Source organism: Salvelinus fontinalis, chromosome 33 (assembly GCF_029448725.1).
Source record: "Salvelinus fontinalis isolate EN_2023a chromosome 33, ASM2944872v1, whole genome shotgun sequence".
NCBI classification, from domain to species: Eukaryota; Metazoa; Chordata; class Actinopteri; order Salmoniformes; family Salmonidae; genus Salvelinus; species Salvelinus fontinalis.
In genome coordinates, this window is record NC_074697.1 from 31,400,402 (window position 1) to 31,419,158 (window position 18,757).

Genomic DNA, 18,757 nt, shown 5'->3' on the forward strand with positions numbered 1-18,757 from the left:
GAGGAACTCTGGAGCTCTGTCATTATGACTATCGGGTTCTTGGTCACCTCCCTGACCAAGGCCCTTCTCCCCCTATTGCTCAGTTTGGCTGGGCGGCCAGCTCTAGGAAGATTCTTGGTGGTTCCAAACTTCTTCCATATAAGAATGGACGCGACTGTGTTCTTGGGGACCTTCTATGCTGCAGACCTTGTAAAGACAGGTGTGTGCCTTTCCAAATCATGTCCAATCAATTGAATTTACCACAGGTGGACTCCAATCAAGTTGAAGAAACATCTCAAGGATGATCAATGGAAACAGGATGCACCTCAGCTCAATTTCTAGTCTCATAGCAAGGTGTCTGAATACTTATTAAGTAAATAAGGTATTTCAGTTTTTATTTGTAATAATTTTGCAAAAATGTCTAAACCTGTTTTCGCTTTGTCCTTATGAGGTATTATGTGTAGATTTATGAGGATTTTTTATATTTAAATACATTTTAGAAGGCTTTAACGTAACAAAATATGGAAAAGGTCAAGGAGTCTGAATAATTTCCGAATGCACTGTATATTGTGCCTATTGGAGCCTATATTGTGCTCAGTGCTCCCCATCATACACCATGTCCCTCTCTAGCTACCAGGATGAGATGGCACTGCAGTGGATAGCTGCTGTCTTACGGGCTCCTCACCAATTCTGCTATTTTGTGTGTTTTTTTATGTAAACTTTTTTGTACATAATATTTTCGCCATCATTTCCTATGACCTCGTACCCCTACACGTCGACTCTGTAATGGTACCCTGTGTATATAGCCAAGTTATCGTTACTCATTCTGTATTTATTCCTCGTATTATTATTTTTCTATTATCTATTTTTCCTCTCTGAATTGTTGGGAAGGACCCATAAGTAAGCATTTCACTGTTGTTTACAAAGCATGTGAAATTTTTTATTTGATTTGATATGAGGAGGTCCAGCCCTGGAGGTTGGGCGTGCTTGTCTTAAGGCTAAGGAGGAGGCGTTATATATCAGCTCACTGACCTTGAGCTGCCTCTCCCCTCCCCCTTCTCCCCCCTTTACATTATCACTGGTCCCTTTGTCACTGGTTAGGTTAGGTTAGTTAGATTCTCACTCAGTCAGGTAAATTGCAGCCATGAAGGCTATGCTTGCTGCCATCCTGGTTGCATTTGATCAGTCGTAGCTAAGACTCCAGTGTTAAGGGGAGATACAAAGCAGTCCTAGTGCAGCTTAGACTCCAGTGTTAAGGGGAGATACAAAGCAGACCTAGTGCAGCTTAGCCTGTCTGACTGGCGTTCCGCCAGCGGAACTCCTCCCACATTCCACTGAAAAGGCAGAGCGCGAAATTCAAAATATATATTTTTGAAATATTTAACTTTCACACATTTACCTGTTTGGCGTGCAAGCCCGACGTCGGTACACTTATGAATAACAGCCAGCTCAAAGTGCAGGGCGCGAAATTCAAAAGATATTTTTTTTAAATATTTAACTTACACACATTAACAAGTCCAAGACACCAGATGAAAGGTACACATCTTGTGAATCAAGCCAACATGTCCGATTTTTAAAATGTTTTACAGGGAAGACACAATATGTAAATCTATTAGCTAACCACGTTAGCAAAAGACACCACTATTTTTACTCCATCAGTTTTTTACTACATCAGTAGCTATCACCAATTCGGCTAAACTAAGATATTGATAGCCACTAACCAAGAAAAAACCTCATCAGATGACAGTCTGATAACATATTTATGGTATAGGATAGGTTTCGTTAGAAAAATGTGCATATTTCAGGTAGATATCATAGTTTACAATTGCACCCACCGTCACAAATCGACTAGAATAAATACATAGAGCAACGTGTATTACCTAATTACTAATCATAAAACATTTCGTAAAAATACACAGCATACACTAATCGAAAGACACAGATCCTGTGAATACAGACAATATTTCAAATTTTCTAAGTGTCTTACAGCGAAAACACAATAAATCGTTATATTAGCATACCACATGTGCAAACATTACCAGAGCATTGATTCTAGCCAAAGAGAGCGATAACGTCAACATCGCCAAAATATATTAATTTTTTCACTAACCTTCTCAGAATTCTTCAGATGACACTCCTGTAACATCATATTACAACATACATATAGAGTTTGTTCGGAAATGTGCATATTTAGCCACCAAAATCATGGTTAGACAATGACAAAAGTAGCTCAGCTGGTCAGAAAATGTCGTGCACCATATTAGACAGTGATCTAGTCTTATACATAAATACTCATAAACTTGACTAAAAAATACAGGGTGGACAGCGATTGATAGACAATTTAATTCTTAATACAATCGCGGAATTACATTTTTTAAATTATCCTTACTTTTCAATACAGGTTGCGCCAAGCGAAGCTATAGCAAACAAAATGGCGGCATAAGCGTTTAACATTTTTCGACAGAAACACGATTTATCATCATAAATTGTTCTTACTATGAGCTGTTCTCCCATCAGAATCTTGGGCATTGAATCCTTTCTTGGGTCTAATCTTCTTTTGGTCGAAAGATGTCCACTTGTCCGTCGAAATGCCCACTAACGTACGACTGGGACCACGAAACGTGCCCGGAGCTTCAAAGTCTATTACAAAGCAATGCCTCAAAATCGCACTAAACGGATATAAATTGCTATAAAACGGTTTAAATTAACTACCTTATGATGTTTCTAACACCTATAACGAGTAAAAGATTACCGACGCTATATTACTGGCTAAACCAAGGCTTGGAAAAAGGCCAGTCAGATATCCTTCTTGCGTTGAGCGCAGAGTCCAAAGGAACGGTACTTCGGGTATTTGGTCATTTATAGAGCCCATGATTGCGCAATCGACTCCATTCAAATTGTCACCACTTACTGACATCTAGAGGAAGGCGTGGGCAGTGTTTGTATCTCATAGGATTTACAGAGACTTTTAAAACTGATCTGGAACCAGAGGCCAAGATGTCTAAATCTCACACACTGGGAGGAAAAGTGCTGTAGAATGAGTTCTGTTTCACTCAGAGACATAATTCAAACGGCTATAGAAACTAGAGAGTGTTTTCTATCCAATAATAACAATAATATGCATATAGTACGAGCAAGAATTGAGTACTAGGCAGTTTAATCTGTAGAGAAAATTATGCTAATGCGAAACAGCACCCCCTATAGTTGCAAGAAGTTAACAAATCGAATACAGCAAATGAAAGGTACACATCTTGTGAATCCAGCCAACATGTCCGATTTTTAAAATGTTTTACAGCGAAAACAGCACGTATATTTATGTTAGCTCAACACCAAATACAAAAGAGGACAGACATTTTTCACAGCACAGGTAGCATGCACAAAGCCAACCTAACTAACCAAGAACCAACCAAACTAACCAACAAACAACTTCATCAGATGGCAGTCTTATAACATGTTATTCAATAAATCTATGTTTTGTTCGAAAAATGTGCATATTTCAGGTATAAATCATAGTTTACTGTCACGACCGTCGTAATGAGGAAGAGTGGACCAAGAAGCAGCGTGAGAGAAATACATCTTCTTTAACCTGTCTAGGATCAGCGTGGCGCTAGCGGCACACCCCCCCCCCCCCCACTGAAAAACCAGTGCCGCGAAATTCAAAAAAAATATTTTTTTAAAATATTTAACTTTCACACATTAAAGTCCAATACAGCTAATGAAAGACACAGATCTTGTGAATCCAGTCAACATTTCCGATTTTTAAAATGTTTTACAGGGAAGACACAATATGTAAAGATGTACATCTATTACCTAAAAACACATTAGCATAATCCACCATCTTTTATTTGTCCACCAACACCAGTAGCCATCACCAATTCGGCTAAACTAAGATATTTATAGCCCCTAACCAACAAAAAAACTCATTAGATGACAGTCTGATAACATATTTATGGTATGGGATAGGTTTTGTTAGAAAAAAGTGCATATTTCAGGTAGATGGCATAGTTTACAATTGCACCCACCATCACAAATGGACTAGAATAATTACAATGAGCAACGTGTTTACCTAACTACTAATCATCAAACATTTCGTAAAAATACACAGCATACACGAATCGAAAGACACAGATCCTGTGAATACAGACAATATTTCAGATTTTCTAAGTGTCTTACAGCGAAAACACAATAAATCGTTATATTAGCTTAGCACATAGCAATTAGCAGCCCAGCATTGATTCTAGCCAAAGTGAGCGATAAAAGTCAACATCGCCAAAAGATTTTAATTTTTTCACTAACCTTCTCAGAATTCTTCCGATGACACTCCTGTAACATCACATTACAACATGCATATACAGTTTGATCGAAAATGTTTATATTTAGCCACCAAAATCATGGTTAGACAATGTGAAATGTAGACAAGCTGGTAAAGAAAAAGTCCTTGCGCCACTTAGACAGTGATCTACTCTTATACATAAATACTCATAAACGTGACTAAAAAATATAGGGTGGACAGGGATTGATAGACAATTTAATTCTTAATACAATTGCGTTATTACATTTTTTAATTTATCCTTACTTTTCAATACAGTTTGTGTAAGAAATTGTATTAGATATTGGTAACTTGTTTTAACAACTTCTCAACATTACCTATAAGTTGACACAACATACACACCCCCTCTTTCTCTTGGACATATGCTGGACACATAGGACATATACACGGCACCCACAATTCCCCTCCCCCATGAAAATCACACAGACACACCCAACCCATGGTTGGACCTCAGGACAAAGAACTCTCAGGAACCAATGGAACGTGGACACCAGGCCTGATCAGGACTACCCAAGACCCAGATCGACCAACCGGAAGGCCGGACTCGCAGATCTACCTACTTTGCTTGTTGACTATATAGTACTGAACATTTCTGGAAACTGCCTCTTTCCCGGACGATTCACTAGGAGTCAGACTGAAAGAGCCTTGCTGCAAGATTTTACTAAGATATCTTTACATGTAATTAAACTGCCTTATTATAAAATTATCCACCTCGTCCTATTGTCTCCTCTTGTTCTCCTGTCAACAGTAAACGTTTTACTAACATTTGCGCCAAGCGAAGCTACGTCAAAAAACATGGCGTCCTAAGCCACTAAAATGTTTCGACAGAAACACGATTTATCATAATAAAAATGTCCTACCTTGAGCTGTTCTTCCATCAGTATCTTGGGCAAAGGATCCTTTCTTGGGAGAAATCGTCTTTTGGTGGAAAGCTGTCCTCTTGCCATGTGGAAATGTCAACTGCGTTCGGGATGAACTGAAAAGCGTGCCCAACTTTTCACATCGTTGCAAAAATAAATGTCCCAAAATCGCACTAAACGGATATAAATTGCTATAAAACGCTTTAAATTAACTACCTTATGATGTTTTTAACTCCTATAACGAGTGAAAAGATGACCGGAGAAATATAACAGGCTAAACTAACGCTTGGAACAGGTGCGCGCCGGTGTCCTCTAGGCTCATGACGCAGCTCCCAAAGAATGACTAGCTTCAGGGTTTTTTCATTTGTAGGGCCTGTGAACGCGCAATCGACCCCGTTGGAATCGTCATCACGTAAAGGCATCCAGGGGAAGACGTAAGAAGTGTCCGTATAGTCATAGCAACGACAGTGCCCTTTTAACTGACTTCAGAAGAGTGGCCAACATTTCTCAAATCTGACTCCATGTCAGGGAAATTGCTGTAGAATGGGCTCTGTTCCACTTAGAGACAAAATTTCAACTCCTATAGAAACTATAGACTGTTTTCTATCCAATAATAATAATAATATGCATATTGTACGATCAAGGATTTTGTGGGAAGCCGTTTAAAAAATTAGCCAAATTAGCATAAATAGTCTAAACAGCGCCCCCATCCCCAACAGGTTAATGAAGACAAACACTTACAAACGAACAAAACAACAAACGTGAAGCTAAACAAACTACGTGCACACATGCAACATAGACATAGACAATTACCCACGAAAGCCTACTGTCTATGGCTGCCTAAAATATGGCTCCCAATCAGAGACAATGAATGACAGCTGTCTCTGATTGAGAACCATTCAGGCAACCATAGACTTGCCTAGACAACTATACTAAGCCCAACCCCATACACTCAACAAAACCCCCTATACAATACAAACACCCTAAACTAGACAAAACACAAAAACATCCCATGTCACACCCTGACCTAACTAAACTAATAAAGAAAATCAATATAACAGAGGCCAGGGTGTGACATTTACATTGCAGCTACAATCAGAAATTGCACCGAAAGCAGCCATAATAATTACAGACACCAACGTCAAATACCTAAATACTCATCATAAAACATTTCTGAAAAATACATGGTGTACAGCAAATGAAAGACAGGCATCTTGTGATTCCAGCCAATATTTCCGATTTATTAAGTGTTTTACAGCGAAAACACAATATAGCGTTATATTAGCTTACCACAATAGCCAGAAACACAAGCCATTCCCCAGTAGTAAAAGTTAGCGATCGTGACAAACCAGCAAAAGATATATAATTTTTGACTAACCTTGATAAGCTTCATCAGATGACAGTCCTATAACATCAGGTTATACATACACTTTATGTTTTGTTCGAAAATGTGCATATTTAGAGCTGAAATCAGTGGTTATGCATTGTGCTAACGTAGCATCTTTTTCCCACAACGTCCGGATATTTTTCTGACACTTTTTCTGACACACATATTCTGACCAAATGACTATTCATAAAAAGAACAAAAAAATACATGTTGTATAGGAAATGATAGAAACACTAGTTCTTAATGCAATCGCGTGTTAGAATTCTAAAAATAACTTCATTACGACATCCAGCTTAGGTATAGCGAGAGAGTACCCAAAAGCTGGGCGCAAACGACTAGCACAACATGTTCGACAGATATATGAAATAGCATCATAAAATGGGTCCTACTTTTGCTGATCTTTCATCAGAATGTTGTACAAGGGGTCCTTTGTCGGGAACAATCGTTGTTTGGATTTAGAACGGCCTTTTTCCCTCTCGATTTAGCAAGCACACTTGCCAAGTGGCGCGAATCTCTCCATGTCAACAAAATGAAGAGAACGGAACACGGCAAACGTCCCGAATAAATTTCAATAGTCTGATTAAACTATATTGAAAAAACATACTTTACGATGATATTGTCACACGTATCAAATAAAATCAAAACCGGAGATATTAGTCGTCCATAACGGCAGCTTATGAGAAGGCAAATCCAGGTCCCTCCTCGCGCTCTCCAGAAAACAGGAAACTGGTGACACGTCATGCCAAGAGCTATAATTCGAGTCCAGATCAAGTTACACACTCAATTTCTTCTCTCACTGCTTGTCGACATCTAGTGGAAGACGTATGAAGTGCATCTAAACTAATAAATAACAAGGACTTTAATAGGCAGCCCCTAGAAGAGTGCATCGATTTCAGATTTTCCACTTCCTGTCAGGAAGTTTGCTGCAAAAGGAGTTCTGTTTTACTTACAGATATAATTAAAACGGTTTTAGAAACTAGAGAGTGTTTTCTATCCAATAGTAATAATAATATGCATATTGTACGAGCAAGAATTGAGTACGGGGCCGTTTAAATTGGGCACGATTTTCCCCCAAAGTGAAAGCAGAGTGAAACCTGTCCTCAACAGGTTAGACTCCAGTGTTAATTGGAGATACAATGAGGTCCTAGTGCAGCTTTCAGTGTGTCTTTGTAGTCAGGCTCTTCATGTGTCTCTAGAGATACAGGCTGCTTTTTGTCCTGAAGGGAGGTCAATATTCAGACACAGTAATCCTCTCTCTGGCTCTGTCTCTCTGTCTGTCTCTCTTTGTCTGTCTCTGTGTCTCTCTTGTCTGTCTTCTCTGGCTCTGGGTGTCATCACAGTAACTAGCCACTGAAGGACAAATCAGAGGCAGGAACCTCGCATCGATCACACACTGCTTCATCTTCTCACATGACTTCCCAGAGAGAGGGGAAGAACAAATCACACGCATGCACGCGTGCGCACTCACACACACACACACACACAGTCGTCTTCCCCTCTTAAATCCCCATTTTCTCTTTACTTTCCACCAGAGTCACTCACTCCTTTACAGAGTCATTCACTCCTTTACAGAGCCCCGAGTCACTCACTCCTTTACAGAGCCCCGAGTCACTCACTCCTTTACAGAGCCCCGAGTCACTCACTCCTTTACAGAGCCCCGAGTCACTCACTCCTTTACAGAGCCCAGAGTCACTCACTCCTTTACAGAGCCCAGAGTCACTCACTCCTTTACAGAGCCCAGAGCCTTTGGTGTTTGTCCAGACACTTTACTTATTTAATTAATATGCTCTTTCAAAACAACGTGTTAGAATTTCAATTAAGCTTTTTTGTAAACTGTCATTTTCTAACAGGTTATAAACATTAGTGTATTCTATTTGTTCTGTATTCAATGATTATACTGTGTCACCAATCAGATTCATACTAAATACATTGATTCCTACAGATTATTAACTGACATTAAAAAAAAAAATATTCTGTCATGCCATTCCCTCCCTCCATTAAACCTCATCTCTGCCCCCCCCCCCCCTCTCTCTCTTTCACAACCATCTTCTATCCATCCATCAGATCCTCCCCCCACCACGGCACCAGTCCCCACCACCTCTACTCTCCTCTTCCTGGACACCAGTGACACCAGCATGGCCCCCAACAAGCGGCGAGGAGCGAGCGGCCACTTCACCTCACCCACCCTGGCCTCCCTGTCAGACAGCAACCTGGGTACCATAGTGGGCGGGGCTGTGGGCGGGGTCCTGCTCCTGGGGTTGCTGCTGATCCTGGGCGGAGCTTGCTTCATGCGCAAGCGGAGGACCTTCAGGGGTGACTACTACACCAAACAGTACCTGGGCCCCTCCGACATGCAGAAGGAGTCCCAGCTGGACGTGCTCCAGCCCCACGAGCTGCAGGAGGTCTACGGGGACGGGCACAACTCTACCTGCAAGGACAGCCAGGAGCTGAAACCCAAGCCGGGACTGGGAGGTGACATAATTTACCCCAATGACATCAAGGACAAGGAGGACTGGGGCGACAGCCACAGGGGCCTCCGGGAGGGCAGCTACTACCCTGTTGAAAACCACAACAACATCCACCACCCCAAAGGGCCGCTCGTTCACACTCCCACTGTGACCAACGGCTCCCCCTACCTGCCGGAGGACTGCTATGACAACGGCACAGACAGCGAGTATGTGTCCCACATGGATGGGTCTGTGATCTCACGCAGAGAGTGGTATGTCTGAGAGCTACAGGGAAGCTGGAAAATACCTTTTGGCTCAAAATGACTCGGTGAGACAATAATTTAACAGGCGTTGAAATAGATATGTTATAGAGAATTTGTCAATTCAATAAACAGACTCTTCTAGACAAGAATGAACATTCCCGGCTCATTTGTGTGCTCTGACCCCAAGGACTTCCATATGGAGTGTGTTATAATGTCGTAGCATCTCAACAGATGATCGCAGGCTGGGAATGGCAGTAATCTGCTGTCATTATCCGCTTAACTTTAGAACTAGGGTTCATTTGGCAAGGGTTTCTCTGTACTACGTTGTTTCAACAGATGTGAGCGGTTCACGTTGTGTCGTTCTGCTTTTATGTATGTAAACACCTGTCTTACGTCATGAGTCTGGCATTTCAGCCCTCATTAGTGAAATATTTCTATCCCTTTTGAAAATTCTAAACTATGTGCCCATATGTTGCATCAATTCAAACCCCTCATATTCAATGACATTTCCCAAAGCAATTGCCTGTAATCATATGACTTTATGACTTTTTCATAAAGGTTACATTCTGATTGCTTGTTGCTGTTGAGAGCACCTAAATCAGATTATATTTTAGTTTTCAAACTGTTATACAGATGTGAAAGGGAAAAGAATTCAACAATGTGACAAAAAGGGAGCAATTTGCCAAGTTTATGGTTCTAGATGACGATAGAATACATCCACATGTTGTGAGCAGGATGTACAGTGATACTGTCAGGACTATGGGACGTGATAAGACTCTTTTAAGCACATCGGAGGAATACATCTCAAGGTGTGTATCTATTTAGGACAGTGTATTGCACATGTTCTTTAGCATTGGTGGCACATTCTAGATTGTGTCCCAAAGGCACCCTATTCCATATACATTCAGTGGCCAGGTTATTAGGTACACCCATATAGTCCTGACTGTCATCAGCATGACGCAATAGGAACCGGGATTTGTCGGACCAGGCAATGTTTTTCCACTCCTGAATTCTCCAGTGTTAGCTGACAGGAGTGAAACTCAGTGTGTGTCAGTGTGATCTGTGATGGATTTTCTCCAGTACACAACCAGGCACCATGACATGGTCTTTGTCCCAAATGGCATCCTATTCTGTACATAGTGCACTACTTTTGAACAGAGCCGTATAGGCCTTGGTCAAAAGTAGTGTACTATATATGGAATTAGGATTCCATTTGGGAATGAGTCCATGACATGAGGTTGTAGCTACAAAAGGGTTGACATCACCAGTGATCATATCTCCATTAGCTGATATTGACCTTCCATTTCCTGTTCCTGCTCAGCCGGTAGCTTCGTTCTACCTGAGAAACTAAAGGATCAAAGTGGCCTCTCCAAAGCCTCGCCGTTAAAGGCAAGATCTCTTCAGTCAATTGGTCGGGTGGAGGGGAGCATGTATACACTGACTGTTGGAGGAGGGGGTTGTAGAGGGGGAGATCTCCCTGTGGCATTTCAAGATGGGGCTTGGTTTTAGCCTGAGGTTTCTTTGTTTCTTCTGGGGTTTTGCAGATTGAGGGCACACTCTTTTTAATTTGATCCTTCTTTTTTTTGTTGCTCCCAACCCTTTGGTGGCTCATAAAACACTTCCGTATCACACACACACTCAACATGCTGCCTGCTGCCTAGGCCACTCCAACCCTGCCATGTTCAAAGCCCAGCCCTCACCTCAAAGTTTTAGCTTTTTAATTAACTTCTCTTCCTTGGATGGACTTGGCAAATGTTTGACCTCAGTGATGTGTAGAGCATCTGTGTATGCAAGCACACTCATGTGTTTTATCTGTTTGATTCAAGGCTTCCAGCGTGTGCCTGACTAAAATGGACAAAGCCCCTCGGTGAAAACTTTTCTTAGCTTAGCTACTGCTCAGACATCCACCCAGGGGTTGTGGGCACGTAGGCTAGATACAATGCAGGGATAGATTCTCATGTCTGACTGTTTGTCTGTACACACAATGTGAGGTTAGCTTGGTCTTGCTCCCTGTGTTGAACATTTGTCCAAATACAGGCTGGCCTTTGACATGTAATTTCATTGGGAGTGGAAGAAAGTGATTGAATGTTTACTTTGGCAAAGCTTTTGTTTTCAACTTGACCTTCTTTGGAATGGAAAGAGATTAAGTTATTGTTGTGCCTATACTGCTTTCATTTAATTTGAATCCTTTATGGTTTATTCTTCTGCTTATGTATATATGTTCATGATTTCTATGTGTGATGATTCATGTGTTGATGTAAGTCCTGAAGGCCTCTGGAGAGAAAGGTTGGTGCCTTATGCCTTTTTATGTCCTTTTTAGTATTTATGATTTTGTTGCTTGTTTTTAAACCAGCACAGTTGACTTAAGGTGAATTGTTTAGCCTTATACACACAGACTCTTGTAGCAGCTTAAGTTACAATGTACCTGAAAATTGTATTTCACTGGAAAATTACATGGGTAGTACTAAGCAGGCCAGAATCATAGTCAATGTTATTGTTTTGTAAATATGCTGGCTTTTTTTATTCTTTATTAAAAAACAAATGTTTTGTATTTTTTGGGTCTGAAATTGTCACAGTGCATTAGATTATTTTATATTTAAAAAAAATGATTTCACCTTAATTTAACCAGGTTGGCCAGTTGAGAACAAGTTCTTGTTTACAACTGCGATCTGGCCAAGATAAAGCAAAGCAGTGCGACACAAACAACAGAGTTACACATGGGATAAACAAACGTACAGTCGATAACACAATAGAAACATCTATATACAGTGTGTGCAAATGTAGTAAGATTAGGGAGTTAAGGCAATAAATAGGCCATAGTGGCAAAATAATTACAATTTAACAATTAAACACTGGAGTGATAGATGTGCAGAAGATGAATGTGCAAGTAGCGATACTGGGGTGCAAAGGAGAAAAAAAAGAAATTACTATGAGGATGAGGTAGTTGGGTGGACTATTTACAGATGGGCTGTGTACAGGTGCAAAGATCGATGGGTGTCGTGATCTGGTCATACTGCCCAGTTTGGAAAGAGGAACCTCTCAGTCCCAGATGAACACACGGGTCAGTGCTGCACCTCTGACCGTGAGAGAGAGACGGGGCGCCAGACAAGGGGGAGAGCGGGGCGAAAAGGTTCTCCATACATCAGCAGTGGAGTGCTGTCTCCACGGTGACTTGGTTCAGTGCACTTCATATAGCAGGCCAGGCCATAGAGAGGGTTAAGGGTTTACTTCTGAAGCCTTTGTTTTTTACCATTTTCCTCTCCTCTCTATAAAACTGCCATTTCTCTTTCTTTACGTGTTTGGCAGACATAATGTAAGCCTGGAAACATGCAGTATCTACTGTATGACTCCCTAAAAGAAAATTGTTTCTATACTCCCCTAGTCACTTGACCTTTTCACATCATACATGTGGCTGAATGTGGAGTACATTAAGTCATTTGCATGCGTGAAACTTCTTTGACAAATACCCGTGAAATGAACAGGGCAATTTAGGAAAGAAAGAAGCAGACGTTTTTGTTTGAATGAATCAGTGGATATTCATTGTTTTCGGCTAAAGGGTTGTATTTGGTTAAAGACTAGGTAAGGACAGCACAACAAAAGCCCTTTTGTACTGAGCACCTCCTCTGAGACTGAGAGCAAAGACAATGAAGGTTTTCAGACTGAGGGCCTTTCACAGATTATACTCTACCGTAGCTGTGCTGTTCCCAGCCTGCTCTCTCTCTCTCTGCTGGATGAGAAGATAGCTGTGTTTGTCACAAAGTTTTAAAGATTGGGTGGAGAGTGATGGGAGCTTACAGTCGTGGCCAAAAGTTTTGAGAATGACACAAATATTAATTTCCACAAAGTTTGCTGCTTCAGTGTCTTTAGATATTTTTGTCAGATGTTACTATGGAATACTGAAGTATAATTACAAACATTTCATAAGTGTCAAAGGCTTTTATTGACAATTACATGAAGTTGATGCAAAGAGTCAATTTTTGTAGTGTTTTTGCAATTAATTGACAGCCCTGGCATGCTGTCAATTAACTTCTGGGCCACATCCTGACTGATGGCAGTCCATTCTTGCATAATCAATGCTTGGAGTTTGTCAGAATTTGTGGGTTTTTGTTTGTCCATCCGCCTCTTGAGGATTGACCACAAGTTCTCAATGGGATTAAGGTCTTGGGAGTTTCCTGGCCATGGACCCAAAATATTGATGTTTTGTTCCCCGAGCCACTTAGTTATCACTTTTGCCTTATGGCAAGGTGCTCCATCATGCTGGAAAAGGCATTGTTCATCACCAAACTGTTCCTGGATGATTGGGAGAAGTTGCTCTCAGAGAATGTGTTGGTACCATTCTTTATTCATTGGCTGTGTTCTTAGGCAAAATTGTGAGTGAGCCCACTCCCTTGGCTGAGAAGCAACCCCACACATGAATGGTCTCAGGATGCTTTACTGTTGGCATGACACAGGACTGATGGTAGCGCTCACCTTGTCTTCTCCGGACAAGCTTTTTTCCAGATGCCCCAAACAATCGGAAAGGGGATTCATCAGAGAAAATGACTTTACCCCAGTCCTCAGTAGTCCAATCCCTGTACCTTTTTGCAGAATATCAGTCTGTCCCTGATGTTTTTCCTGGAAAGAAGTGGCTTCTTTGCTGCCCTTCTTGACACCAGGCCATCCTCCAAAGTCTTTGCATCACTGTGCGTGCAGATGCACTCACACCTGCCTGCTGCCATTCCTGAGCAAGCTCTATACTGGTGGTGCCCCGATCCTGGCGCTTGCTGGACTTTCTAGGGCTCCATGAAGGCTTCTTCACAACAATTGAACCGTTCTCCTTGAAGTTCTTGATGATCCGATAAATGGTTGATTTAGGTGCAATCTTACTGGCAGCAATACCCTTGCCTGTGAAGCCCTTTTTGTGCAAATCAATGATGACGGCACGTATTTCCTTGCAGGAAACCATGGTTGACAGAGGAAGAACAATGATTCCAAGCATCACCCTCCTTTTGAAGCTTCCAGTCTGTTATTCGAACTCAATCAGCATGAAAGAGTGATCTCCAGCTTTGTCCTCGTCAACACTCACACCTGTGTTAACGAGAGAATCACTGACATGATGTCAGCTGGTCCTTTTGTGGCAGGGCTGAAATGCAGTGGAAATGTTTTGGGGGGATTCAGTTCATTTGCATGGCAAAGAGGGACTTTGCAATTAATCTGATCACTCTTCATAACATTCTGTAGTATATGCAAATTGCCATCATACAAACTGAGGCAGCAGACTTTGTGAAAATGTATATTTGTGTCATTCTCAACTTTTGGCCACGACTGTACAGTATCCCTCAGTGGACAGTACTACCATAATCTACTTCAGGCATATTGTGTCTATTCTCAGAGTCCAGATGTGCAGTATTGTCGGTACTGTCTTTAGATACCATATGTCTGTATATCAGGGTTTTATGACAGCCATGGGCCAAATGCCGCTTTAATAAAATCCACCACTATGCATATCTACATCCCGGGCCTGCAGTAGCTAGCCTGAGTGCCAGTCTGTTTGTGCTATCATGCTAAATCCTTGTCACTTGGAAAGAGCACAACAAAATATGGGACCAGGCTAAGCTACTTCAACACAAAAACATTGACATGCTGCAATGAAGGCAGGCAGGGGCAGAGAGCTGCATGCTTTCACATAGGTCGGATTAAGCCCCTTATGAATCAACCTCTAATTGCCCTCATGGTATGCAAGGGGCTGTGATTAGAATGAGTGGGCAGTCATCGCACTGGGACATTACAAGACCCCCACATCCCCGACATTGTTCTCCAGTGCTAGAGCACATATAATCCTCAATGGATTTAAATCCTTCAGGCCCAAACACTGCAATGGTCCCTTGTTCAGGGGAAATAGCCTACAAAAAAAACAACAGAACAAGGGAGAGCAGGTGGAAGTGGAGGCTCAGATACTACTATAGTAGTAGGACTGGCCTGGTGTCAAATATACTGTCCATACAGTACATAACTGGGTAATGTATTTGACCAAAAGGAACATAATACATTCCGATATCCTAAGACATATTTGTCCTGACGCAACAAACTAGCCAAGATAGTCAGAATTAGTGTTCATCCCAAATGACACCCTACTTTTGACCAGGACTCATCTCTGTTCAAAAGTAATGCACTACACTGTAATAGGGTGCCAGAGAGCACCATCTGTCCAGTGATTTCCCCTGGCTGCCTGAGAGGTTGTCTGTCGGCCATGTTGTTGTTCTTTAGAGATCAGCTGCTGTTATCCTTAGCATTAAAGCTGTGTTTATTCCACCTGTTCTCTGGCTGTCTGTCACTCAAAACAGACAGGCACTCCTCCTGACAGACAGCTGAGGAGTAGCAGGAGTAGACACCACACACTCCATGTCTCATCCCTCCTCTCAAACATAGTGCTCTGCTGTCTGTTTGCTTGCAGACTGACAGTATTGTCTCCATATAGAACACTTGTTATAGTGTCTATGATTGTCTCCTTGCTCTTCTCTACTGCCAGCTGTGCCTTTGTACACTTGACACCACACATCATATGACTCCTGCTTTGATGAAGAGGCTCACAGCCAAGAGAGTTGTCGGTTTTGTTTGAGCACCACTTGAGATTGTTGTCTCAGATATCAGTTCAAAACCCTAATGCACTGACAGTGCCATATGCCTGCTTTCACTACTCAATGACTGCTTGGGACTTGCTCACTTGAACTACTTTTGTTGGCCTTGTATTTTAGGAAAGTTTGGCCTTAAAGATACGTACTAGTTTTAAGGTTTGTCCATTGTAAGACAGAGGCACCTTTGACTTAATTAAACACAATCAGTACTGTATCCAGCAGGCTAGATGATAAAATACGAAAATCAAACAAAGGGAGCAAAGTAATACCATTGTTCCACAACAAAACACAGACGTGTGACAGCGGAGGGGAAGATGAGGTGAAAACACAACTGATGTCAAACTAATAAATGACATGACATATAGAGGGAAGGGATGTGAGAGGCCCCATCTAGAGGCCTTTAAAGGTGAGCAGCATGAAGTCCTAATTACAGGGACTTAACACTGGCCTGTGCTGCACTCACGCTGCGCTGTTCTGGAGTTTAGACCTGCTGCTCCCGCTGCTAGGAGGAAGGAGAGGAGACTGACGGACCCTTCTTCTGCAGGCAGTGTATTTGTCCCTAATGGAACCCTATTCCCTATGTAGTGTACTACATTTGACCAGAGCCCTATGAGCCCAGATCAAAAGTAGTGCACTACAAAGGAAATAGGGTGCCTCTCAGGTCTGAGACTTGGGGCATAACAGACGTTATAGAGGCAGATATAATCCATTGTCTGGAACGTTAGGTATAATCAGGTTAGGCAACATTCTGACCTTGACTGGTCCAGTCTGAGGAAGAGAGGAGGGGAGGACTGGAGAGGAATATTCCATCATCAAATCAGCTACTTTCACAACATTACTCCTGTCAGGTTGAACCTTCATGCTCACTGAGTTTACCTGCAATAATGATCCCAATTTACTCCCCGCTGACCAATCACATGGCACTGCCTGCTGTTCACACTGAGAGAAGAAAATTAACTTGGAAAAGGACCAGAGATTGAGAGAGAGAGGAGCTGGTCAAGACTTACTGTGACTGCGTCCCAAATGGCAGGCACTCTGTTTCCCATGTAGTGCACTACTTTTGACAAGAGCCCATAGTGCACTAAATAGGAAATAGGGAGCCATTTGCGCTACATAATACAGTACCTTATAGAGGGCATCATGAGGGTTAGATGTTTACCATGTGAATCAGATTTGACATTGTTAACCTTGGCCCTTGTCTCCTCCCTCGCTGTGCTGTCAGGGTTGGAACCCTCTTTTAGACCAGTTAGGGCTTGTTTTTATCACACAACTTCAAAAGGAAGTTGTGGAGTATATTCACATGACCCAAGAAGATGAAACGAGACAGATTCTTATGGTGTAATACTGCCTGTTGAGAGATGACTTAGGTGACTGTTACTGTGCATAGAGTAAAATAACAAATCCTTTTAGATTATGCCTCAACTAAAAATGGCTTGCAGACACAGACGATTTTATATGCCCTCAAGGGTGACTAACATCATAAAGTTATTGAGCTCTTTCAATTAGCTAAATCTCCAAGTGGCTCCCGTGGTGACAGCAGAACAAATGCTATGTGGCAGCTCTCTTTTGGCCACGCTGCCGTTTGGACCCATGGCTTTGTTTTTCAATTCACCCCTGGCTGTGCTACCTGGAAAGGAGGGGTCATGAAAGTGTGTCACTCTAGCAATAAGGATCAGAGGACTGGTAGCTAGCTGGTAACCGTGACTATGCACTTTCATTTTTCAGCCTGGCTTGTATAATCCCAGAAGGCAATAAAACCGTCTGGCCACCATGTCTGGCTCCAGACCTTTTTTATTGACTGAAAATGTTGAGCCCCTAAGATTATTAGGTGGAATATGTGGCAAAATTGGACTTTTTAGTGCCCATTTTTTTCTCTTTTTACTTGATGTTGGACGTCATTAAGCAAACACTGGACAGGAGTGAGTCACTAAATATAGAGGAGAGAAAGTCCTATGGTTGTGTCCCAAAAGGCACCCTATTCCCAACATAGTGCACTACTTTTGAACAGATCCCTATGGGCTCTGGTCAGAAGTGCACTACCTAGAGGAATAGGGAGCCATTTCAGATGCAGCCCATGTGTTTTAATGAGGTTCTGCATGTCTACTGTACCAAACCATGACTCCAGTAACTCTGTTGCTAGGGACACAGGTCATCCCAGTCAGACTCAATATTTATGTTGGCCAAGTTTTCCAAACTTGGCACTACACAGCTGATTCAAATAACCAACTCATCATCAAGCTTTGATGATTTTAATCAGCTGTGTAGTGCTAAGCAAAACAAGTAAACGTGCACCTAAGGGTGTACCTAATAGAACAGGCTTTGTGCAGATGTGTGTCTCTGAGTCTGAATGTGGAGTCATTATTGATATATTGTGAGAGGGAGAGAGAGAGCCGTGGAAGTGTGGACACAGCGGTCAAGTAAAGCCTGAGTAGCCAGAGGAGGTTGGGGCGCCAGGCCAGGCAGGGCCACCCGACTGTGACAAGGTCTGCTGTTTGTTCAGAGCTGGGGGATGGGTGTTGATTCCTCCTCAACATGATTCTCCTGGGTGACTAGTCATTTCACATCTATATGAACAAAGATTTGATAGGACAACGACTTTAGTCTTTAGTTATAACCTAATTAAAGTTAGAATCCTTAAATTAAACAATAACAAAGCGGATTCCACGCTTCTGTTTTGGTAAAAATCTGAAGAATGTGCCTGGGTAAATGTAACCTTTCTCAAATTCATAGACAGAGATATGGAGGCAAGGACTACTGTAACCATCCAAGATACAGAAATGTGAGTTTTAACCATGTTTTGAGGCCATACAGTGTTTGTGTACATGTACTTTGTTTACAAACAAGCATATGTTTTGGTTTCTGATGGGGTACAACAGT

The 18,757-nt window shown here is 41.9% G+C and overlaps 2 protein-coding genes across 2 annotated transcripts in view; both read left to right on the forward strand.

Moving 5' to 3' along the window:
- LOC129832017 (nectin-3-like protein) overlaps positions 1 to 11,817 on the forward strand; it is a 94,477-nt gene extending 82,660 nt beyond the window's left edge. The window contains exon 7 of the mRNA XM_055895733.1: positions 8,621 to 11,817. Coding sequence (XP_055751708.1) covers positions 8,621 to 9,285 — 665 coding nt within the window. The 3' untranslated portion in view covers positions 9,286 to 11,817. The remainder of the gene's footprint in view (positions 1 to 8,620) is intronic.
- A 91-nt stretch (positions 11,818 to 11,908) lies between these two features.
- Positions 11,909 to 18,757, forward strand: part of LOC129832016 (uncharacterized) — a 35,645-nt gene continuing 28,796 nt past the window's right edge. Inside the window, exon 1 of the mRNA XM_055895730.1 lies at positions 11,909 to 18,659. The gene's annotated coding sequence lies outside the window, so the exon portion shown is untranslated. The remainder of the gene's footprint in view (positions 18,660 to 18,757) is intronic.